At 35.5% G+C, this 26,630-nt stretch overlaps 1 protein-coding gene across 1 annotated transcript; it reads left to right on the plus strand.

Moving 5' to 3' along the window:
* The first annotated feature begins 21,517 nt into the window (after positions 1-21,517).
* Positions 21,518-24,949, plus strand: LOC133785882 (uncharacterized). The gene is made up of 6 exons (XM_062225097.1): positions 21,518-22,629; positions 22,783-23,359; positions 23,452-23,476; positions 23,760-23,904; positions 24,026-24,116; positions 24,200-24,949. Exons 1-6 carry the CDS (start codon positions 21,518-21,520, stop codon positions 24,947-24,949), a joined length of 2,700 nt encoding a protein of 899 aa, XP_062081081.1.
* Positions 24,950-26,630: the final 1,681 nt, after the last annotated feature.

Here is a 26,630-nt window from a genome sequence, read left to right on the forward strand (position 1 = left end):
GTTACTAAGTGAGTTTAAAAACGTGCTTTCAACTCGCTAGCCGAGGTTTTAGGTCAAATAGTGTAATTAAGCCATAAATAGAGGAAAAACATTAGAAATAACACCATAGCATTGAAAATCATAAAAGTTTTACACTTGGGATCCCAAAATACAATTTAGAAATATTTACAATACATAAATTGAACCAAGTCGACTAAACGACAAAATCTAAGTTTATTTACAAACATCTCCCAAAATCCACTGGCTGTGGCAGCCAGGCTGGCCCAACATGTACACTCCGCCTCATGCCTGCTACACTCATGGTTGGTTGGCTTTCTCCTTACCCTTACCTGCACCACAGAGCATCTGTGAGCCGAAGCCCAGCAAGAAAACCCACAAACAGATAACATATGCAACACATATAACAAGCATATAAACAGGCCACCAATGGGCTAAACACATACGACCTAGCCGTCCCAAGCGTTTACCAAGCCCTGGGTTCACGGACCATGCTGTGAGGATATCCCAGGTATCCTTTTAGGGACTCGCCCTGGCAACTCGCACTCCACGTGCTCAACGTTGCTCCCGGCCCCTTGCCATTCTAGGCCTTGCACTCAACGTGCCCTTCACCGTTCCCAGCCTCTGCTGTCCTCGTCCTACACTGTTCCCGGCTCTTGCCATTCATTCACATAATAACATTCATAGCATAACAAGAAAATACAGAATTCTAGCTAATTCAATCAAAGGGCTACGCCCTGCAGTTTAAACACATTGGGCTCAGCCCTACATACAAGCTCTATGGGAACAAGGGTTTTCTAACTTGAGTCCCGAGCTCTCCGAGCACCGATGTCCCGAGCACCGATGTCCCGAGCACAATCCCCTAACTTGAGCCTCGCCGAAACCCTAGTCACAACACATTAACAATATCCATCCATAAAATCTGCTCCAAAACCCAACTAAATACCCAAACACAGATCAAGCTTAACTAACATGCATACTCTAACAAACCAGCTACAATTCTCAACATAACCTTTATAATTAAAGCTTACCTTGCTGAATTCAAACTCTGAAGTTGATCCTTAATCCTCAAGCTCCAAGCTCCCAAGATTTCTCAGCTGAAATCCTTCTAGTTTCTAGCCAATTCCTCCAAGTTTCTCCCTAGGCTTCCAAAGAGAAGATATCCACTTGCTTAGAGATAAAGAATGAGTCGGATCCTTAAGTGTTCTGTATAGTTCTAAGGTTTGTCTTATTCAACTTATGCTTATGTGGTTACCTCAAGGCTCGGGGTACCAAAACGTCCCCGAGGGCAAAATGGTAAATTTCCCCAATATTCCCTCCTAGACATTCCATCCTCAAATATATCTCCAAATATCTATTTCCATATCCCGATAACCCCATAACACATCTAAAACCTGAACTACCCCTCGACTCGCCCCGAGTCGGAATCTCAACCCCGTTGTGACTCTCTGGCTAATCGCTCACTAGGACTGTCTCGGACCGTGCTGCACAGACATATCACATATATAACATTTATCACATTTATACCCCTAATATCCAGACGGGGTCCACATGCACGTTTAGCTCAACTAAACATGCGTCATAATCACATATTCACATAAATCCACATATAAGCATATTAAATCATTTATTGCCGTCCAGGCACACTAATCAAGACCCTAAGCCCGATTAGCAAATTTGGGTCGTTACAACTATCCCCTCCTTATGGAAATTTCGTCCTCAAAATTACCTGAACAACTCGGGGTACCGCTCCCTCATCTTTGACTCAAGTTCCCACGTCGCCTCCTCAACCTTGCTGTTTCTCCACAGAATTTTCACCAAGGCGATGGTCTTGCTCCTCAAGACTTTATCTTTTCGGTCAAGAATCTAAACCGGCTTCTCCTCATAGGACAAATCTTGATCAAGCTCCAGATTCTCAAAACTTAGAACATGCGTTGAATCTGACATATACTTCCAGAGCATGGATACATGGAAAACATTGTGAACCCCTAATAAAGCTGGAGGCATTGCTAATCTGTAAGCTACCTCTCCTACTCGTTCCAGAATCTCGAAGGGGCCAACAAATCTGGGGCCCAACTTGCCCCGAGCACCAAACCGTTTCACACCCCGCATGGGTAAAACCCTAAGGAACACATGATCACCAACTTGAAATTCCACACTCCTGCATTTCAGGTCTGAATAACTTTTCTGTCGACTCTGGGAGGCGAGCATACGCGCTCTAATCTTCCCAACCGCCTCATTGGTCCTCTGAACCATCTCTGGACCCAGATACCTCCTCTCACCTATCTCATCCCAATGGATAGGTGATCTACACTTCCTTCCATAAAGCATCTCATACGGAGCCACACCAATGGTCGCCTGATAACTGTTGTTATACGAGAACTCGATCAAAGGGAGATACTTACTCCACGATCCCCCAAAATCAAGCACACAGGCTCGCAGCAGATCCTCCAATATCTGAATCGTCCTCTCAGACTACCCATCCGTCTGAGGATGATAAGCGGTACTAAACCGTAACTGCGTGCCCATAGCCTTCTGCAGACTCTCCCAAAACTTGGAGGTGAAGGTGGGATCTCTGTCGGACATTATCGACCTCGGAGCCCCATGAAGTCGAACAATCTCCTTCACATACAACTCAGCGTATTGCTCCACGGTATAAGTTGTCTTAACAGGCAAGAAGTGGGCGGATTTGGTATACCTATCCACAATCATCCACACTGAGTCATGCTGTCCCACAGTTCTCGATAAACCAACCACAAAGTCCATAGTAATATCTTCCCACTTCCATTCTGGAATCCCCAGAGGCTGCAACAACCCTGCTGGTCTCTGGTGCTCTGCCTTAACCTGCTGGCAAGTTAAGCACTTATCCACATAATCCACCACATCCCTCTTCATGCCTGACCACCAATATAGAGCTCTCAAGTCCTGGTACATCTTCGTCGTATCTGGGTGCAAAGAATAGGGAGTGGTATGTGATTCATCTAAGATCTCTCGTCGGATTTTAGAATCCATCGGAACACAGATCCGACCCTTGTACTTCAGTAACTCCATCTCCGAAATGGAGAAGTCCTTTGTCGCTTCGACTAAGCCACTCTCCCTATGACCTCGCAACTGGAAATCTTTCCCTTGCGCTTCCTTGGTCCTCTCAAGGAGTGCAGACTAAAGAGTGATGTTGGCCAATTGTCCAACCACCAACTCTATACATGCTCTGGTCATCTCCTCAGCTAACTTGTCAAATATCTGCCTCGAACTGAACAACTGTCCTGGGCCTTTCCGACTCAATGCATCAGCCACTACATTAGCCTTCCCAGGATGGTATAGGATATCACAATCATAATCCTTAACCAACTCCATCCACCGCCTCTGGCGAATATTCAGGTCCTTCTGTGTAAAGAAATACTTTAGGCTCTTATGGTCGGTGTATATCTCGCACTTCTCACCATAAAGATCATGCCTCCAAATCTTAAGTGCAAACACCACTGCTGCCAACTCCAGATCATACGTAGGATATCTCTGCTCATACCCCTTTAACTGTCTCGATGCATAGGCTATCACCTTACCAGCTTGCATCAGCACGCACCCCAAACCCTGCCTGGATGCATCACAGTAAACCACAAACTTTTCACTCTCCGTCGGAAAGCTTAGCACTGGCGCAGTGACCAATCGCCGCTTCAGTTCCTTTAGACTATTCTCACACCTGTCTGACCAGACATATCTTGTCTTCTTCTTTGTCAGTTATGTCAATGGCGTAGCTATTCTGGAGAACCCCTCAACAAATCGCCGCTAATACCCTGCTAAACCCAGAAAGCTTCTCACTTCAGGAACATTGCTCGGTCTAGGCCAATCTCTGACCGCCTCAATCTTACTTGGGTCAACCAGAATCCCCTCCTTACTGACAATATGGCCCAGAAATGTAACTTGTGGCAACCAGAACTCACACTTACTGAACTTAGCATATAACTTATGCTCTCTCAACCGTTGTAGAACCAACCGCAGATGCTGTTCGTGCTCTGCCTCTGTCTGGGAGTACACTAGGATGTCGTCGATGAATACAATCACAAACTTGTCCAGATAATCCTTGGAAACCCTATTCATCATGTCCATGAAAGCTGCTGGGGCATTGGTTAATCCAAAGGACATAACCAGGAATTCATAGTGTCCATACCTCATTCGGAAATCGGTCTTTGGTATGTCCTCCACTTTAATCCTTAACTGGTGATAACTTGATCAGAGATCTATCTTGGAAAACACTGTTCTTCCCTGTAGCTAATCAAATAGATCGTCGATCCTAGGTAGTGGATACTTGTTCTTAAGGGTTAACTTGTTCAGCTCCCTATAATCAATGCACATCCTAAGGGACCCATCCTTTTTCTTAACGAACAACACTGGAGCACCCCATGGCAAGAAACTCGGTCTAATGAACCCCAAATCAAGTAACTCCTGCAACTGAATCTTCAACTCCGCTGGAGCCATTCTATAAGGTGTTCTAGATACTGGCTCCGCTCCTGGTACCAACTCTATAACAAAGTCAATCTCCCGCTGCGGCGACAACCGTGGCAGATCCGCTGGAAACAAATTCGAAAACTCACACACCAATCTGGTCTCACCCGGTCCAACCGACACCACCCTAGAGGTATCCACAACACTCACTAGGAATCTTATCCAACCCTCCTGCATCAGGTCTCTAGCCCTCAATGCTGAAATCATCGGTACTCGCGGTCCACTAACTGACCCCACAAGCACAAAGGGTACCTCCCCTTCTGGTTCAAAGGTCACCATTCTGTGCTTGCAGTCAATCGTTGCCCCATACTTTGATAACTAATCCATTCCCAAAATCATGTCAAAATCATCCATCTCTAACTCAATCAAATCAACAGACAGCTCCCTACCATCTACCTCTACTGGCAATGCTATAATCCACTTCCTAGAGACTACCAATTCTCCTGTTGGGAAAAAAGTCTGAAATCCCCTAGCATGCACACCACTAGGTCTACAAAGCTGATCTATCACCCTAGCAGATACAAATGAATGGGTAGCCTTTGAATCAAACAATGCAGTATACAAAGAACCAGCACTAGAGATCTGACCCATCACAACTGAGGGGCTAGCCTCCGCCTCAGTCTGTGTCAAAGTGAATACCCTGGCAGGAGCAAGACTGTCACTCTGCTTCTGCTCTTCCTTCCTAACTTGAGGGAAATCCCTCTTCAAATGACTGGCACTTCCACAAACAAAGCAGGCCCTGATCCTGCACTCACCCTGGTGTCGACGCCTGCACCGCGGACATATTGGAAAACTCCTCCAGCTATCACTGCCACCCTGACGGCCGGTGGAAGCACCCTGTGCCCTCCTATCTGAACTGGGAGGAACAAAGGAATCTGGGGCCTTCCTCTTCTGCTCACTAGAACCACCACCACGACTAAACCCAACAAAAGGAGGCACCCTTCTCCTAGCATCGCGCCTAATAGCGCTATCCTTCCAAATTTGATCCTTAGCCCTCTCAGCAGTAAGGGCCTTATCAACAACTTGGCCATAAGTAGTAGTCGTTGGATCCAAGGTAATATTCACATCACATGTGATCATAACATTCAACCCCCACACAAACCTATCCCTCCTGGCCGCATCTGTCGGCACTAGATCTGGCGCAAACTTCGCCAATCTATCAAACTTTATAGCATACTCTGTCACCGTCGATCGATTCTGGGTCAGGTTGATAAACTCATCAATGTTTGCAGCTCGTACTGCCACACTATAGTAATTCTCATTAAACATGTTCCTGAATTCTTCTCAGGTCATAACTGATACATCCCTTCTCTGAACCACCACGTCCCACCAGACGCGGGCATCCTCTCTCAACATGTAGCTAGCACAGGCTACCCTATCATTTCCCTGAACTCTCATAAAATCCAGAATTGAGGCAATCATATTCATCCACTGCTCTCCCCGCAGTGGGTCTAATCCACCCTCAAAGGTGGGAGGATGCTACTTCCTGAACCTCTCATACAAAGGTTCCCACTTATTCTCCTCAAGGATTATTTGGACCAGTTTGTGATCGTCTTCATCGATGATATTCTGGTGTATTCTCAGACTGAGTCAGAACATGAGCAGCATTTGAGGTTGGTTCTACAGAGACTGAGAGAACACAGACTATTTGCTAAGTTCAAGAAGTGTGAGTTCTGGTTATCTCAAGTATCCTTTCTTGGACACATTGTCAGTAAAGAGGGGATTAAGGTAGATACAGCGAAGATTGAAGTGGTCAGAGATTGGCCAAGGCCATAGAAGGCTTCTGAGGTTAGAAGTTTCATTGGATTGGCAGGTTATTATAGGCGTTTCGTGGAAGGGTTCTTAAAGATAGCTAGTGCGTTGACTGAACTGACACGCAAGAGTCAAAAGTTTGTGTGGTCAAATAAATGTGAGAACAACTTCCAGGAATTGAAGCAGAGGTTGATTACAACTCCGATTCTGAGTCTTCCAATAGGTCAGGAGAAGTTTGTGATTTACTGTGATGCTTCTCATCAGGGTTTGGGCTGTGTTTTGATGCAATCAGAGAAGGTAATTGCTTATGCTTCTCGTTAGTTGAAAGAGTATGAAAAGAGATATCATACTCATGATTTAGAGTTAGCAGCTGTGGTCTTTGCTTTGAAGATATGGAGACACTATCTCTATGGAGAGAAGTGTGAGATATATACAGACCACAAGAGCCTGAAGTACTTTTTCATCCAGAAAGATTTAAATATGAGGCAAAGGCGTTGGCTGGAGTTAGTAAAATATTATGATTGTGAGATCCTGTATCATTCAGGAAAAGCCAACGTGGTAGCTGATGCTTTAAGCCGGAAGGGTCCGGGACAGATTCATGGTATGAGGCTGATAGACAGAGAGTTAGCAGATGATATGACCAGAGCTGGTATAGAGTTGCTGGTGGGACAGTTGGCTAACATTACGCTACAGTCTATGCTGTTAGAGAAAATTAAGGAGGGTCAGCTGAATGATCCACAACTGATCAAGATCAGAGAGGATGTCCTGGCTGGAGCATCCAGAGATTATACAATGTCTGAGTTAGGCTTGTTGAGATACAAGGGGCGGATATGTGTTCCGTTAGACACTGCTTTGAGGCGAGAGATTCTGGATGAATCTCATACTACACCTTACTCTTTGCATCCAGGCACCACGAAGATGTATCAGGATATGAGATCGTTGTATTGGTGGCCAGGGATGAAGAGAGATATAGTAGTGTATGTGGCTAAGTGCTTGACATGTCAACAGGTCAAGGCTGAGCATCAGAGGCCGGCAGGTTTATTGCAGCCTCTGGATATCCCAGAGTGGAAGTGGGAAGACATCACAATGGATTTTGTGGTGGGCTTACCCAAGACTGTTGGTCAGCATGATTCTATTTGGGTGATAGTGGATTGTTACACCAAGTCAGCTCACTTTCTTCCAGTGAGGACTACATATATAGTTGACCAGTATGTAGATCTCTATGTGAGAGAGATCGTGAAGCTCCATGGTGCGCCTAGGTCGATTGTGTCAGATCGCGACCCTACTTTTACTTCCAAGTTTTGGGGGAGTTTGCCGAAATCCATGGGGACACAATTAAAGTTCAGTTCTGCTTATCATCCTCAGACAGATGGGCAATCTGAGAGGACGATCCAGATATTAGAGGACATGCTAAGGGCATGTGTGCTGGACTTTGGAGGATCTTGGAGTAAGTATCTGCCTTTGATAGAGTTCTCCTACAACAACAGTTATCAGTCTACCATTAGAGTTGCACCTTATGAGATGCTGTATGGTAGGAAATGCAGGTTTCCCATTCATTGGGATGAGACAGGTGAAATGAGATACTTAGGTCCTGAGGCAGTTCAGAGGACCAGTGAGGCCATTTAGAAGATTAGAGCTCGAATGCTTACCTCTTAGAGTAGACATAAGAGCTATGCAGATCCCAAATGCAGAAACATGGAGTTCCAGGTAGGAGACTATGTCTTCCTTAGAGTCTCACCATGGAAAGGGGTGAGAAGGTTTGGGAAGAAGGGCAAGCTGAGCCCCAGATATGTAGGTCCATTTGAGATCCTGAAGAGGGTTGGTAAGGTGGCTTAAAGGTTGGCTTTGCCTTCCGCGTTATCGGCCGTGCATAATGTATTTCATGTTTTAGCTCTTCGGAGGTATGTGCCTGATGTTAATCATATTATGAGCTATGAAGATCTGGAGCTTGAGGCAGATCTCTCCTATGAGGAACAGCCTGTCCAGATACTTGACAGAAAGGATAAGGTCCTCAAAAATAAGACAATACCTTTGGTTAAGGTATTGTGGAGGAACAGCAAGGTCAAGGAAGCGACCTGGGAGCTGGAGTTGGACATGCAGAGTCAGTAACCCGAGCTGTTCAGGTAAATTTCGAGGACGAAATTTCTGTAAGGAGGGGATAGTTGTAATGCCCTGAATTCTCTGACGTGGTTTAATGGAGGGATTAGTAGGCCGGGAGGGCCATACTTGCTTAATTATGCCATTAAATGATATTATGCATGTATATGTGAATTATATTATAATATGATGTTAAATGCATGCATGTGGGTCCACATTTTAATTACAGGGGTGTGACGGTAATTTGGCCCGTTGAGGGTATAATTGTATGCATGTCGATGATATGAGTTGAGAACACATTATAATGTGGGTTTGTTCGAGCTATTCGGCATGAGACGATCTTGGATTATTGATTAGCGGTCTAGTCACAACAGATTTGAGTGTGGGGCTCGGGTTGAGTCTTGGGGTGATTTTAACGATTAGAGCGTTGCCGGGAATTAAAGGGTAACGAGATGTGAATTAATGGTGTTTGAGAATATTGAGAATAACGAGAATTGGAGAGCATTAATTATGATTAACGAGATAGGAGGAAAGTACCAAATATGCCCTTGGGAGCCTTTAGAAATCTTAAATTGACCTAGGGGTAAAATGGTCATTTCACCCCTAGGATAGATAAAACCATTGTTGGCTGAAAGAAGAGAGCAAAACAAAGCAAGTTTCAAAGTTTCTCCCGTACCATCTTCTCCTTCAGTTTTCTTTGTAATTTTTGAACCATTTTTTGAGGATTCAAGCTTGGGAAGCAAGCCTTGGGAGTTTGGGAGTGTGTTCCACCCTTGAAGAGCATCAAAAGCTGAGCTTTGGGTAGGTTTCTAACCATAGAATTCTCTGGTTTTCCCTGTTTTGGTTTTGTTTTGCAGCTGAGATTTCTAGGGTGAATACTTGGTCTTGTTGGGAGTTTTGGCTAGGGTTCCTATGCTTGTGATGTTTGGGATGTGTTAGGATGGTTTTTGGGTTCATTTGGCATTAAGTATGGGATTTGGAAGCTTGGGAATCAGGTTGGAATCGAAGAAGATGAAGAAGGTCGGTTCAGGGGAGTTTTGGTCTGGAGGTAGCGCTATAGTACCCACCCTTGGGCGCTACAACGCTCCTCAGGAGGCTTTTGGGCATGTTGGGGGTTTTGAGTATAGCGCTGGGGCGCTAGGGGTTCAGCGCTGTAGCGCTACCCTGTTCCTTCAAAGTCCTGTTTTGTGTGTTTTTAAGGGTTTTTGACTTGGGGTTTCAATCCTTAAGGCCCGGGATCGAATCTACTCACCATGTGGGCATGTTTCGAGGTCCCGAGAGTGGTGCTTAGGTTAAGACCCTATTCATGTTGATTCTCATTAATGGAGGTTATAATTGGTTGTGATTAGGTAACCGCTAAGGAACTAAAAGATCGATCGTTCTTAGGGGTCATCCTTATTATATCTCTCGCTCGAACCTGAGGTAAGAAAACTGCACCCTGTGTATATATGACGTGCATATTTGCTATAGAGGCATGTTGATTGACAATGTGGACATGGATTGCATATTAAATGCTAGTGAATGTTGATTACTTGTATATGGCACTGACTAGTCAGGGACACTGACCTAAGAGTCAGAAATGGCATGAGCGTCCTGAACGCAGGGCCGAATGAAGATTAGATCTAATCGATATCAATGTTGAATGGCTCTAAGGCATTAACACTGGACCGACCCTAAGGTCGACGAACTTATAAGCGCTTGGCTAGTCTAAGACTAGTTATTCAGTGCCAGGGCATATGGCCCTGATGACTGTTGTCACATGGCTAGGGAACGATATTCCAGGGTTATGACTCTATGGTCACGAGGAAGGTTATGTTGGTGACTATTCACCATACACCTATCCTGGTCAAACTTATGAAAGGCTCACTTATCAGTTAAGCTCTGGTGACCCTATCATCACATGGCTAGAGGGGGCTGTACCCACTTTTGTGACTTTTGCTACTACCACCTATCTGTTTAGACTGATAGTCCTGAATGATTATTATGATCATTGTTGATATTATATCATGCTATGTTGTGTTTTCTTGCTGGGCCTTGGCTCATGTGTGCTATGTGGTGCAGGTAAAGGGAAAGAAAAGCTCACCCAACCTTGAGTGGAGAGCTTAGGTGGTGATGTGTACATATGCGGCCGCTTGACCATCACGGCCAAGGAGTTCTCAGAGGAACTAAAGGGCTTACCCTATTTTGCCGCTTAGGTCGGCGGGGTTGTAAATTTGAAATAGTAATGACCATTTTGTGCTGAGAACAACTTGTAAAAGTTTTGATTAGCACTGCAGAGCAATTTATAATATAAACTATCATTCCCTTTTATTGATTTTCCACCTTAACCTGTTAATCACACTTAGAGCACGTTTTTAACCAAAGGACTCGGGTAGTGGGTCAAATTTCCAGTTCACCGATCACCGTTACTGTTCTGGGGTAACCAGGACGTCACATGTTTGTAGACACTAAATCAGCCCAAAACACTTCATAAATACAAAATAAATACACATAAATCTCAGATTTAAAATAACACAATAACAAAAAAAAAAAAATCAAAGAAAAACACAAACATACCTTCAAATCTTAGAATGAAACTCAAAATCTAAACATGAGAGAGCCGAAATTGGGGATAAATGAGTTTTATAGTGAGAGAGTGGGGGCTTTTTGAGATAGAAATCGGAGGAAATGGGTTTTGGGGTTTTTCTGTTTCAGAGGAAATGACCTTTGTTCGGGGAAGAAGACAACATATAAAGGACTTCTACTGAGAACATGTTCTCGGTATAGCAACTAAAATGAAGAAAATATCGAGAAGCCTTGGCGCGATTCTGAAATGTTTCTACCGAGAACATGTTCTCAGTATAAGGTTCTCGGTAAAAACAACATTTTTTGTAGTGACGGTAGAAAACATGACTTAAACTTAAATAAATAAATAAATTAAAATAAGATATTTTTGAGATATTTTACAATGATAATTATTTAAAAATAATAAAACCATATATTTTATAACTTAAATAAAATTTAATTAAACTTAACCTTAATATTATATTAAACATATAATGTATAATCTTTTTGTTGTCACTGCCAAATTCAAAACTAAATTAAATTAAATAAATAAACTTAAACAAAAATAAATAAATAATGATATTTTAAAGATATTTTATGATAATTTAAACAATTTAATCATATTTATTTAAAAATAATAAATGCATACATATCATTTTTTTTTGTTTTTTATTAAGTGATTGGAACTCATTTTCTTCATCAAATTTACCAAAGGACATTGTGAGACACATTAGAAACTAAAAATAATTAATGCATGTATACTACTGCCTACACTAAGACTTTTTCTATTCTTATTTTATTTCTACTATTAATTTATTTTTAAATATTATTATATTTTATATATATATGTCATGTAGCCATGTAAATATATATTTATATGTTGTGTTTAGATGTCATATATGTAGAGATTATTGATATAAATAGTTATATAAACTGTAGAACTACAATTCATTCTATTATATATATATATATATTTTAATAGTGAACTAGTTTTTATTAAAATTATAGACAATGTTTACAACTTTAAAACCAAGCAAAGTGCATTGCACGTTGCTTCTACCTAGTACACACTACTACAAAAAAGGTTTTTTAGGACTCGCGGAGCACGTGTCCTCTATTTGAGAGCCTTAAAAACTGAGGTTTTTTAGGACTCGCAAAAATCTTGTTGAGTGCCTTTAAGAAAGTTTTTAGGGCTCTCTTCTTGAGTCCTAAAAGAATGTTTTTAGGACTCGCAATGCGTGTCCTAAAAGATCTCGTTGAGTGTCTTTAAATTAAGATTTTAGGACTAGCTTTGCATGCCTTTAAAAGTATTTTTTTTTTTAAAAATGCAGCTACAATTTTCATTTTGATTTTAAAAAATATATATCCCTTTTTGAGTATCCAAAATGTATTATATATGTTAGATTTCTAAAATTTCAAAAGAAAATACAACAAAATAATTTTTTATTAATTACTCAAAAATATAATTTCAATATTTAGTCTACTCGGCTTACAAAATCATATTACATGATAGTTTATACTACAATCAAATTCTATCATCACCAAATATTAAACAAGAAATGTATACAACGATAGTGAAATATATATTTTATTCTAAAACTTCAACTACCAATGTTGTCTAGTATTGCGCCAAAGAAATGCATCTCAATATAGACTTGCACATTATAAAATAGTTCTTTAATTAATAAAATGTTTCTCCACTGGAAATAAAAAGTTCTTAAAATGTTAACCGCTAGAAATAAAAAAAACAAGAGAGGTCCACACATAATTGATCAGTGTACATCTCTAGATCTACGGATAATGTATATCCAATTAATTTGGAGATCTATATAATAATTCAAACTTATAAATAAGTAGACACACACAACAATTATAAATATATATATGTATAATAGAAGCGAGAATTAAACTATCAGTATAGGTATTCATATAGTCAAGCAACAAACAATTTCTTGTTAGATATAGTACTATTTCATAAAATGTTATTCATCCAGTACATAAAGGTATTTCAAAATAGTAGCAAACTACACCAAAATCCGCAACAAAATAGACCATAAATCTACCATATTAATCCATTCAACTTATTTAACAAAATACACCAAAAATCTGTCACAAAATACACCAAAAAACCAGTAGCACAAATAGAAAATATACCATTAAAACAATAGCAAAATATACCATTAAAACTCTGGATCACAAGATCATGCTCCAATCTTGGACAGACCTCAGTTAGTCTGCATTGCACAATAGCAAACTACACCAAAAGCATCAGCAAAATAGACCATAAATAAACCATATTAATCCATTCAAACCGGTTGCAAAATGCACAAAAATCCAGTCACAAAATACACCAAAATAGAAGTAATGAAACACAAGTATAAAGCCATTAAAGCATAAGAAATATACACTAAAGATGATATTCATTAGTAGTCTAAACTCAAAATCAAATCTGAACATATCCAACACAATCAAATCAAATATAATTTAACATAAAAAAAATCAAGAAATAAAATATATACCTACTGTCGCCGTGAGCTACAGTGTCGCCGCCGTGAAGTTGAGAACCCCACCAGCCAGCCCCGAGCCCAGCCACCGTCCCTGCCGAGCCCCTCTCTGCACTGTCGACCTAGACCCAGCGCAGCCCAACCCGAACCCCTCCCTGCGCCGTCAACCCTTAGCCAGCCCCGAGCCCAGCCCAGTCACCATCCCTGCATAGCCCCTCCCTGCGCCGTCGACCCCCAGCCAGCCCCGAGCCCAGTCGAGCCGAGCCCCTCCCTGCCCAAGCCCCTCCATGCACCGTCGACCCGAGCCCAGCCCAGCCTCGAACCCCTCCATGCGCCGTCGACCGAGCCTCCTAGCCAACCCTGAGCCCAGCCCCCTAACCACCCAACCCCCCGTGGCTTCTCTTTTTTTTTTTAGGTTAGATCTGAAAAAATAAACCCTAAACTCTAATTATTTATAACTATTAATTAAGTGTGCATATTATGATAGAAATATTTTTATATTCATTTACTTATCAATAAGATGTGCTGGTGCAATGGTAAATCCTTAACTTAAAAGGTGAGGGTTCAAAACTTTGTAATGCCGTATATATTAATTTTTTTTTAAAAAAAATCAAAATTGTAAATATGAGATTAGAACCTTAGACCTACATTTGATGAGTTAAATGTGTAGCAAACCACCACACCAAACTACATTTGATGATATGTAAGTACTAATCAAAATTTTATTATTACAAAAAAGTCCGAGAGGTGTTTATAAAAAAAAAAAAACTTTTAGGACACGCATCAGTTTTTAGGCTCGCTCCGCGAGCCCTCAAAAAATTCTTTTAGGATTCGTGTATATTAAAAAAAAAACAAATTAAACTTTTAGGACACACATGAGTTCTTAGGACTCGCAACGCGAGTCCTAAAAAGTTCATGAGCTTTTTTTAGGACTCGCATCTAAGTGAGTGCCCTAAAAAAGTGTCCTAAAATGGTGTTTTTGTAGTAGTGACATATACATGCATGATGTATCTGTTAAAATTACATTACTATGAACATATCAACAATACATCATTAACACATTCAATGCTCAATTTATCATCCAAGATCAAAACATCTATTTAGAGCATTAATTACACAATGAAGAACATACCTCCCAAGTTGTGTATTACATCTCCTTGAGCCATGATGACCTCTTCAAATCTGTAGAATACACAAGAACAACCCACAAAGATAACAAATGCAATAGAGAAAACTTATGGAGAGCTACCTTTACCAAAATACCACCCCACTACGAATTGCCACTTCATTCCCCATATATCTTATGCCCTCTTACCCTAAGGGGTATTAGTGGGTTAATTGAACTCATTATAATAGTGGTGGTGAACTATAGTTTAATGAGCCAGCACATAGTCATTAGGGTGTCACCATGTGCCTCTAATGCAATTAGTAAGTGTAAACCATCACATTATAATTATTGGCAGTTAATAAACACTTTAGTTAATGATTATAATTATGGAATAATATTTATGATTATATTAGTACATATAATAATTCTAATCGTATCTTTCGAGATAAGCTTTACTCAGAAGTCCACTATGAATAATATTGGATATTATAAGTGGAACAAGAAATTGAGGTTTTATTTTTTATATATATCGTATGAAAGAGACAAAGGAAGATGGAGGCATTTATTTAAGAGAAAAAAAAACATGTGCATATATAATTATTAGATAACGTTTTTTTATTACCAATATATCTTTTAGTGGAGTACGTACGTAGATAGGTGCTCGAGATTGTGGCAAAGAAATTATTGAGGTAGTTTTTATTTATTATTATTTAGAAGTGGAAACAAGGAAAAGTTAGTTTATGGTAAAGAGCGTGCCTCTTGTTATATATGCTAGCCGAAATGAAAATAAGTTGGAAACGTAAATTCACACACACATATATAAATATAGGAGATTTTCTAGGTAGGGTACCCCTTTTGCCCCTAGTGGATTTTTTATTTTCGACACTTGGAAGAATTATAATTTATTTTTTATGATGACGTGCATTATAGTTATAACAGACTTTTCTCTAATTTTAGAAACTTCTGAATAATTTACAGTGCCGAAATCAGAGTTCAAATAATCAGTTGCATTCGTACCTGATTTTTTTTTATACATGTAGAAAACAAACTATTTGAACTCTGATTTCAGCATAGTAAATTATTCAAAATTTTCTGAAAATTAGCGGGATGCCTATTATAACTATCATGTACAATGTCATACGAAAAGTTAAGTTACAATTTCTCCAAGTACCAAAAATAAAAAAATAACCCTACAGTAGTGGCAAAAGTATTACCCCTACCTAAGAAGCTCCTTATATATATATATATATATATATTTGTATATAATTAAGTGGGTTTATGACTTGGATCATATATTGACTTGCATAATAATGTGTCCTATTAATATTACTATTATATTTTCCTCCATGACGTCTACTTCTTCCCATGCCCTGAGGAGCTTTCACTTGATTTGGGACTTTAACTTTGATTTTCTTTCAATTTTATATGGAGATTTTCTATCTGATCTCCCATTCTCTTTATACATATCTCTTCTATATAAAAAGTGTGTACACTACTACAAAAATATGTTTTTAAGACACTTTTTTAGGGCACTCACCTAGATGCGAACCCTAATAACATCTGGACTTTTTGGGACACTTATTGAGAGTCCTTAATTAAAGAATTTATATTAGGACACACGATGCGAGCCCTAAACCCTGATGTGTGTCCTAAAAGTTTGATTTTTTTCTTAACAAAAGTTCCTGGACTTTTTAGAACATTTATTGAGAATCCTTTAGGAATTTCTTTTAGGACACACAATGCGAGTTCTAAAAACTTATGTGTGTCCTAAAAGTTTGAATAACTTTTTTTAACAAAAGTTTTATTATATATTAAATTAGAAAGAAAAAAAATACTCAGCCCATTCTTTCTCTTTCTCCCTTCCTTGGATTCCCTCTCTCTTCCCCCATTTCTCTCTCTCTCTCTCTCTCTCTCTTGCAACTTGTTGCCAGACACGAACGACAGTTCTCTGACCACCCCCCGCCCATGCATCTTACCCGGTCCCTGAAACCCCAACCTCGCGAGACCCTAGCCGCACGCGCCCCTAGCCCTCTCGGCGGAGCCTCCAAAGTTCGACGATTATATGGGTTTCTGAAACGTTTTGGGCATTTTCTGACCACCTTGAGCCACTTCGAGCCAAATGGGCACCACCACTGCATTCCTTATGCTTTGGGCTTCAAAACCCACTAAAGGATCGGACCGAACCACCTCCGTGGGGTGGTGGCGCTGCCATCATCGACGGAGCTCTAGCGAGAGCTTTGGCTACCAATTAATTTTTCAACAATTAAATATAAAACTTTTCAAGACTCCCAATGCGAGCCCTAAAAACATTCTTTTAGGACTCACAACACGAGTCCTAAAAAATCTCATTTTTGAAGGCTCTTAAATAGAAAACTCGCGTCCCGTGAGTCCTAAAAACTTTGTGAGCCTTAAAAAACATTTTTTTGTAGTAGTGTATAATATTTCATGTTGATCATTGATAATCCCATAGACAAAAATACACCAGTCACGACAAATATTTATTGGATTAAATGCACATTAATTCATTTTAATTGATATAAAGATATATATATATATATATTTATATAATGGAGCTTAGTGCAAAATGACCATTAATATTGTGTGAAAGTAAGTAAATGTCCATGTTTTTAATTTTGTAATAAAATAGCCTAATCATCTATTTAATATCACATATTACCAAATACATCATTTAACAAATTACTATTTTATTCTAAATATTTTAATATTATGGTATATGTACATTAATTTTATTTAATTAGTTTTTATTTTAAAGTTATTTTGATTTTTTTTTCATTTTTTATGGGTTATTGAATGATATACCATACCACAAAATATATATACTGAGTTGAAAAATAATATACCATCAAAACTTACAAAATTATTACTAAAAAATGTATATACTATGCTAACAAAGTTATATACTACCATTAAAATGTATATACCATGCTACAAAATTATATACTACCACTATGTATAATAAAATATAAATTAAATATCACAAAAAAAAATTATATACCATACCACAAAAAACATATACACTAATTGGAAAATAATATACCAACAAGCTATAAAAAAAACTTAAAAAATCAATATAACTTTAAAATAAAAACTAATTAAACAAAACTAATATACATATACCACTATATTAAAGTCATACAATCCTAAATAAATAAATAAATTATAAAAAAGAGCAATTTAAGTAATCAACAATGTAAAATGATCATTTATCTACAATTTTAAAAATAAAGATATTAGCTTCTTAATGGCTTTATTTTGGGTCATTTCCTATAATTTCTCATATAAAATATATATCATTCCCTCGATAATGGAAATAGAACATTCTAATTTTTGAGAAAATATAATTAAGTCATAATTTAGATCAAACAGGGTTAATATAACTCAAACATGATTGACACACAATTTGACTCGAATCTCCGCTTGATTAGTTATTTTATTTATTATTTATTATTTATTAAAATATATCATAATTAATATTGTTTATAAAACACTTTTAACAATTTTCATGTAAATAAAATAAAACATATAAACATAATATATATAAGCTAATTTAATTTTTATAAGAGAACTATTTAATACAAATCAAATAAATAAATAATTATATTTATGAGAATATAATTTTTAATTAATAACAAATTGTCAATAAATTCAAAACCCATATAATTATTATTAGCTTGATTGATCACACAAATACAATACATATAATAATAGTTAACCCCAATATTATTACTAAAAAATAGGTTATATTGTATACAATAAAGTATCACTACAACAAAAATCAGGTATACCGGCGGAACTATTACCGGCGGAGTCAATCCGCCGGTAATAATACTATCTTTACCGGCGGAAAACTGAATCCGCCGGTATTAATCATGTTTTTTAATTTTGTTTTTATTTTTTAAATTATTTAATTATTACCGGCAGAAAATCGATTATTACCGGCGGACAATCCGCCGGCAATAATCAAATTTCATTCACGCGGTCAACCTGCCGCCCAATTTAATTTTCACTTATTACCGGCGGATTATTGCCGGCGGGCTCCGCCGGTAATAATAATAAAAATATTACCGTTAAATACTATTACCGGCGGAACTATTATTGCCGGCGGACCTCCGCCGGCAATAATATTCTATATATTCTGGCCATCCGTCTCCTTCGGCTCCGTTCGTCCGAGTGCCAAAAAATCTCAGAAATCTCTCAAAAAAACTCTCATTTGCCTCCGTTCGTCCGAGTCAATATCCACCATTTTCAAAAGTTTTTTGGATTGTATTCAACATTATTTCATCACATCTGTCTGGGTATGTAGTTATATATTTTTTATTGTAATCTATTATATTTTTCTGATGTTGTTTGAGTTATATTTTTGAGTTGAGTTATATTTTTCTTCTAATATCATGTATATCTTTTCATATTTGTTTTGGCTGATTGTATTTTTAATCAAATACATATATAATAAAAAGTTTGGGTTAATATTTGGTTATGAACAATTTTCTTAATTATATATAGTGAATTTAAATATTCCATTAACTTACAACTAATATATATATATGTTCATATTTCAGAGCTTCATTGGGAGTACTGAATCTTGCTATTGTTTGACTACAGGTAAGTAATTTTGTATTTCATACATTTTTATTTTGTTTATTTAGTTTTAAAGTATATGAAAATATTGTTAGATATTAGGACATGGATAATTTTTTATTATTGTTAAATTATTATTATAATGTTAGAATGTTATAATGTATTTTTGTTATAGTTTAATTAAAATTATTTTAATATTATGAAGTTTAGATTTTAATAAATTTGTTATTAATAAATTGTTATTATTAAAAAAATAGTTTAATGGTACATAAATAAAATATTAATAAATAATATAATAAATATTAAATTATAGAAAAAAGTTATTTTAATAACTTAGAAAGGAATTGATATGAGAATAATAAAAATTAAATAATTAAAAATGTATTTATTAAAAAGTAAGTATTAAATAATATATGTAAACAATTATTAAGTAATTATATAAAAGAGTAGTTATATAATTAATTAAATAAAAATAATTTCAATTAATTACATATTAATTATTCAGCTTTTAAAATAGTTATAATTAAATATGTGGAATAAATAAATAAATAAATGATTAATTTTTTTATTATTAATTAAATGAATATTAAATAAATAAATAATTAAGTATTAATTAAATAAATAAATTTTTAGTAAATGAAAAATTAGATAATAGATAATTAATTAATTAAATAAATAAATAATTAATTAATTAAGTATAAATTAAATAATTAGTAAACATTAGATAATAATAAGTTATTTAATTTACGGAAAAATTATATAATAGATAACTAATTAAATAAATAAATAATTAATTAATTAAGTATAAATTAAATAATTAGGAAATATTTAAATTAATAATATGATAAATAAATAATTAAATGAATATTAAATAAATAAATAATTAAGTATTAATTAAATAATTTATTTTAAATAAAGGAAAAATTAGATAATAGATAAATAATTAAATAAATAATTAATTAATTTAATTATAATTAAATAATAATTAATTAAATAATTAGGAAATATTTAAATTAATAATATGATAAATAAATAATTAAATGAATATTAAATAAATAAATAATTAAGTATTAATTAAATAATTTATTTTAAATAAAGGAAAAATTAGATAATAGATAAATAATTAAATAAATAAATAATTAATTTAGTAATTAATTAATTTAATTATAATTAATTAAATAATTGGAAAGATTTAAATTAATAATATGATAAATAAATAATTAAATGAATATTAATAAATAAATAATTAAGTATTAATTAAATAATTTATTTTAAATAAAGGAAAAATTAGATAATAGATAAATAATTAAATAAATAAATAAATAATTAATTAATTTAGTAATTAATTAATTTAATTATTATTAATTAAGTATAAATTAAATAATTAGTAAACATTAGATAATAATAATTTATTTAAATAAAGGAAAAATTAGATAATAATTAACTAATTAATTAAATAATTAGGAAAGATTTAAATTAATAATATGATAAATAAATAATTAAATGAATATTAATAAATAAATAATTAAGTATTAATTAAATAATTTATTTTAAATAAAGGAAAAATTAGATAATAGATAAATAATTAAATAAATAAATAAATAATTAATTAATTTAGTAATTAATTAATTTAATTATAATTAATTAATAATTAATTAAGATTTAAATTAATAATATGATAAATAAATAATTAAATGAATATTAATAAATAAATAATTAAGTATTAATTAAATAATTTATTTTAAATAAAGGAAAAATTAGATAATACATAAATAATTAAATAAATAAATAATTAATTAATTAATTTAGTAATTAATTAATTTAATTATAATTAATTAATAATTAATTAAATAATCAGGAAAGATTTAAATTAATAATATGATAAATAAATAATTAAATGAATATTAATAAATAAATAATTAAGTATTAATTAAATAATTTATTTTAAATAAAGGAAAAATTAGATAATAGATAAATAAATAAATAAATAAATAATTAATTAATTAATTTAGTAATTAATTAATTTAATTATTATTAATTAAGTATAAATTAAATAATTAGTAAACATTAGATAATAATAATTTATTTAAATAAAGGAAAAATTAGATAATAATTAACTAATTAATTTTTTAGTAAACATTAGATTATAATAAATAAATAAATAAATAATATTAGGATAAATTAGATAAAATAGCATAAAATATGATGACAAAACATAAAATAGCATAAAACTATTAAATGTTTATAATAGACTATTATAAACATTTTATAATAACACTTTAAAATATAAGACTATTCACATATCGTAAACTTATATACTTTTATAACACTTTAGATGGCGATTGACAAGACTTGGACGACATTGAGAAATCGTGCTTGTCGAGAATATTGGAACGGTCTACAAGCTTTCTTGACGATGGCGTCGGAATATAAGGATTCCTCTGGTAGAATTAGGTGTCCGTGTGTTAGATGCATAAACAATAGGCTTGAAACTTTACCTATGGTGAAAGCACACGTATTCGATTGGGGTTTTCATCAAGGTTACGAGAAGTGGATATATCACGGTGAAGCAGAAGCAGATGTTGCCAATGTGGTGGACGCCAACGATGATGATGTTGACGAGAAGTGGATATTTCCGATGGTCGAAGACTTCCTTCTACCTACAACCGAAGAAGTTGAAAATAATCCTGCGGCGGGACAATTTTATGACGATCTGTTTGACGAGATAGAGGCTGAGTTATATCCTGGTTGTAATTGGATATCTTCTCTTAACTTTTTAGCAAAATTATTGCATTTGAAAGTTAGAGGCAAGATTCCGAATAAAATCTTCGATGAATTACTGAAATTACTAAAGCTTGCATTTCCGAAGGGAAATAAAATTCCATCAACCTACTACGAGGCTAAAAAAAGATTACAGAAATTAGGGTTAGGGTACGAGTCAATTCATGTATGTGAACATGACTGTTGTTTGTTTTACAAAGAGCATTCAACTAAAGAGACTTGTCCAATTTGCGGAAGTAGTAGATGGATTTCTCCTGAAAAAACGGATGGAAAAAAGGTACCACATAAGGTGATGCGTTACTTTCCATTGACTCCTCGATTAAAAAGACTGTACAGTTCAAGACTTACAGCGAAACAAATGTTATGGCACTATACTGGGAAATCAAAAGACGATGGGATAATGAGACACCCAGTGGATGGGTTAGCGTGGAAGGATTTCGATGCCAAACATCCTGATTTTGCTAGTGAACCTCGGAATGTTCGTTTAGGTTTAGCTGCAGATGGTTTCAATCCGTTTGGCAACATGAGTCAAGCATATAGTATGTGGCCTGTGGTGTTGGCTAACTACAATCTTCCACCTTGGATGTGTATGAAAGATAATAATTTCATATTATCCATTCTTATTCCTGGACCAAAATCACCGGGAAAGGACATGGATATATTCTTGAGACCATTGGTGGATGAGTTAAAGGAGTTGTGGGTTAATGGTGTCGATACAAGAGATAGTATAACCAACACTATGTTCAAGTTGCGTGCAACCTTATTGTGGACAGTTAACGATTTTCCTGCTCGTAGCTATTTATCTGGATGGAGTGGTCAGGGATACAAAGCTTGTCCGACGTGTAATGAAGACACAACTTCTGTTCGAGTGATCGGTAAGACATCCTACATTGGTCACAGAAGATTCCTTCCAAGTAACCATCGAATGAGAAGAGACACTCAATTTGACGGACAAATCGAGAGAAGACGTCCACCAAGACGTTTTACTTGTGAGGAAATATTAGAACAAGTAAACAAACTTGTACCACAAGTTCCTGGAAAACACGAGATGTTTGGAGGTGTCAAACGTAGGCGTATTGCAGAAGATCAAAATTGGAGGAAGAAAAGCATATTTTATGAGCTTGATTATTGGTCTTCGAACACTTTAAAACACAACATTGATGTCATGCATGTGGAGAAGAATGTGTGTGATAGTTTGTTAGGCACAATCTTGGATAATGATAAATCCAAGGACACCACTAATGCAAGACATGATTTGAAAAAGTTTGGAGTAAGGGAATCGTTGTGGATATATGAAGATGACAGCGGAAAGTTAATGAAGCCTCATGCCCCTTATGTTCTCACATCTGATCAAAGAATGCAGTTTTGTAAATTTATTCGAGATGTGAAATTTCCAGATAATTTTTGTTCCAATTTAAAGAAGAAAGTAAATGCTGATTTAACAAATATCAGCGGTTTAAAGTCCCACGACAGTCATGTAATAATGCAACGATTACTATCAGTGGGTGTTCGCAAGTTTCTTTCAAAGAGTATATCGACTACCATTTCTGAGTTATGTAACTTTTTCAGGCAAATTTGTGCAAGAACTATAAAGGTTAGCGATATGGAAGAAGCACAAAAAGATCTTATTCTAATATTATGTAAAATGGAACTCATATTTCCTCCAGCCTTTTTTGATATAATGGTGCATTTGATTTTACATTTGCCTGAAGAAGCAATTCTGGGTGGACCGGTATTTATGCGTTGGATGTATCCTTTTGAAAGATACATGAAAAAATTAAAGAATTACGTTGGAAATAAAGCTCGTCCTGAAGGGTCGATAGCCGAGGGTTATGTTGCAGATGAGGCTTTGACATTTTGTTCGATGTATTTCAAAGGTGTTGAAACAAGATTTAATCGTCTTGATCGCAATGAAGATGAGGTGACACCAAGAAATCTTTTTGTATTTCAATCGCAATGTCGACCTATAACAAAAGAAACTCTAAAGCCTCTTGATCGTGCGACTCGTGAACAAGCAGAGTGGTACATATACAACAATTCACCTGAAATTCAGAAATATTTGGAGTAAGTTTCTTCCCAAAAGTTGCTTTTATTGCATTGAAAATGCTTTCAACTGATTCAAAATTTTTGTTCTTATTTATAGTGAACACTTAGAAGAAATCAAACAGAAATATCAGGATGGAGATCATAACATTTTACATAAGAAATATTTTCAGCGATGGTTTCACAAGAAGGTGAAAAAAAAAACCTACCCTATATTCTTTCATCCTTTTAAGTATTGTTTTCAATTTTATAATAATTTTATTTATTCTTTTAGATATACGACTTACAAAAGCTTGGATCGTTAGATAATGGTGACGAGTTGCTAGCTTTAGCATCTGGATCAGATCATTTAGGAGCTTATTACGAAGGTTGTATAGTGAATGGTGTTCGATTTATGTCAACCAAACGAGATTTAAAGAGGAGCACTCAAAACAGTGGAGTATTTGTTGCTGGAACAGAAGATTTTAACTATTATGGAATACTTGAAGACGTATTAAAGTTAACATTTACTGGCACATATTCTGTGACATTGTTCAAGTGTAAGTGGTTTAATACAGATCCAAGAAGGAAAAAAATAATTATAGAGAATAATATTACTAGTATAAACACTAGCGGGGAATGGTACAAGGATGACCCATATATACTTGCAAATCAAGCGAAACAAGTATTTTATCTCGATGATTTACTTAGAGGAAATCAGTGGAAAGTGGTTGAGGGGGTAAACCATCGACAAATTTGGGACGTCGAGAACTGTGAAGCTAATTCAGACATTGATGTGGTACATGATATTAGCTCATCAAATTTTGTGTTGACTGTGGATCTCGGCGAGTTGGTTATGCTACCTACTCAAAATTCGATTGACATTAGTACAATACAAAATTTAAATGTTAGTCAAGAGGATCACGAGTTAGGCGATGAAGAAGCAAATGAAGAATTAGATGAAGAAGATGATTTACTAATTGATTTTTGTGAAGATGATGTTAATGCTAATTTAGTTAATGATGGAAGTGATAGTGATTATTAGTTTTATGTAATGATTACCTTTGTAACAAACACAAAAATTTGAATTTGATTTGTATTTTCCAATTTATGTTGATATTGATTTTGTTTAATGTTATTTCATTACTTAATTAAATTTGATGATATTAAATCTTAAATTTGATTTCTATTCTTATTATTAAATCTTAAATATTTATGAATACAAGAGACATGTCAGCTGATATAGTATCATATCACGGTGGAGATGGTGGTGGTCAAGACCCCACAGATCCTAGCAGGATACCCTCAACTTGCGAGTCAGGTTAATATCTAAATTTTATAATCGCAATCTGTTTAAATGTTTAAGATTTACTAATATTTTAATTTTTATGTATTAAACAAATTAATAGATCGTCCTGCAAGAAGGAGGGGACGTGGCCCTGCCAGTAATGTTAATATTGAAAAACGAAGGCGGGATGCTGGCAAACCACTTGAATTGCAACTTGATCCAGCGACAGACAAAGTGGTTGGTACTGAGCACCAAGCTTTTGTTCGTCAATTGAGTACTGAAGTTACATTACTATTGCCGGGACATTATTTAGATTTTAAAGATGTTCCTCAGCAATATAAAGACCAGGTCGTTCAAAAGATGAAGGTAAAAAAAAATACCTAATTTTTTTATATTATACATTTTAGTCTATAAAAATTTAAACTAACAATTTTTGTTTTAGTATTACTATAATATCGATGGGCATCCAGAACCTGAAAGAGTTATGGGAACTCTGTATACGGAGATGCGCAAAAGATATTCAGAGAGAAAGAATATTAGGCATTCTCATTTCCAAAAATATTATTCTGGAAATCTGAATGATTTGGATAGTGCTCTCAATGCTATTCCTGACTTGTGCTCGAAGGAGAGCTGGAAAGAAATCGTCGATTTGTTTCTGAGCCCAAAGTTTATAGCGCGATCCACGCAGAACAAGAAAAATAGAAAGGAAATGAAGTATTTGTCGACGCAAGGCTCTAAATCAATGGCAGCGATCCGTAACGAATATGTAAGTAAAATACTTAACTTTATTTGATATTATTATATTATTAATTAAACTAACACTATTATTTTGTAGGATGAACCTGATGAGCATGCTATTGATGCTTGGAAAGATACTCATATAAAAAAATCTACGAAGACTTGGGTTAGCGAAACTTGCAAAGAACTACATGTAAGTTAAAGTTTTTTCTTTCTTTATTGATCTTAAATTATAGTAATATTGGTTTTTTAACATTTTCTTTTGGCAGGAACAAATGACCCAAGAGATGGAGAGGCAAAATATTCAAAGTAGTCGGTCAGGTTCTGAATCTGCTTCTAGTGAAGGTTCTACTGCTAAATCAATACAGTATCAGGTTATGGATAAAATTCTTGGCTCGAGGTCTGATTATCAAATAGGAGTGGGATACAGGCCTAAAGGCAAAGGGAAGAAATCAGCATCTAGCTCCACAAGTCAAAGTCCAAGCCAAAATCAGTCACAAGTTCCTACTAATGTGACTCCAGAGATGATGGGAGTTTTGGCTGAGATGTGGGTTAAGATGCGTGATAAAGTCGAGTCAGGAAATTTTCAGACTGATTCTTCTCTCCATGACCCACGCTATGAAAGTTTATTGCAGCAGTTCTTACCTTCTCAACAACAAGGTAGTACGTCTAATCAAAGCCCGGGGACGTCGTCGATGCC

This window comes from Humulus lupulus, chromosome 6 (genome assembly GCF_963169125.1).
Source record: "Humulus lupulus chromosome 6, drHumLupu1.1, whole genome shotgun sequence".
Lineage (NCBI taxonomy): Eukaryota > Viridiplantae > Streptophyta > Magnoliopsida > Rosales > Cannabaceae > Humulus > Humulus lupulus.

Excerpts from the sequence above, each read along its gene's own strand:
- LOC133785882 (XM_062225097.1), top strand. The coding sequence starts at position 21,518 with ATGGCGTCGGAATATAAGGATTCCTCTGGTAGAATTAGGTGTCCGTGT. Across the intron at positions 22,630-22,782 it reads ATAACCAACACTATGTTCAA|AAGATTCCTTCCAAGTAACC; the intron begins GTTGCGTGCAAC and ends CATTGGTCACAG. Across the intron at positions 23,477-23,759 it reads TTTGTGCAAGAACTATAAAG|GTGTTGAAACAAGATTTAAT; the intron begins GTTAGCGATATG and ends TGTATTTCAAAG.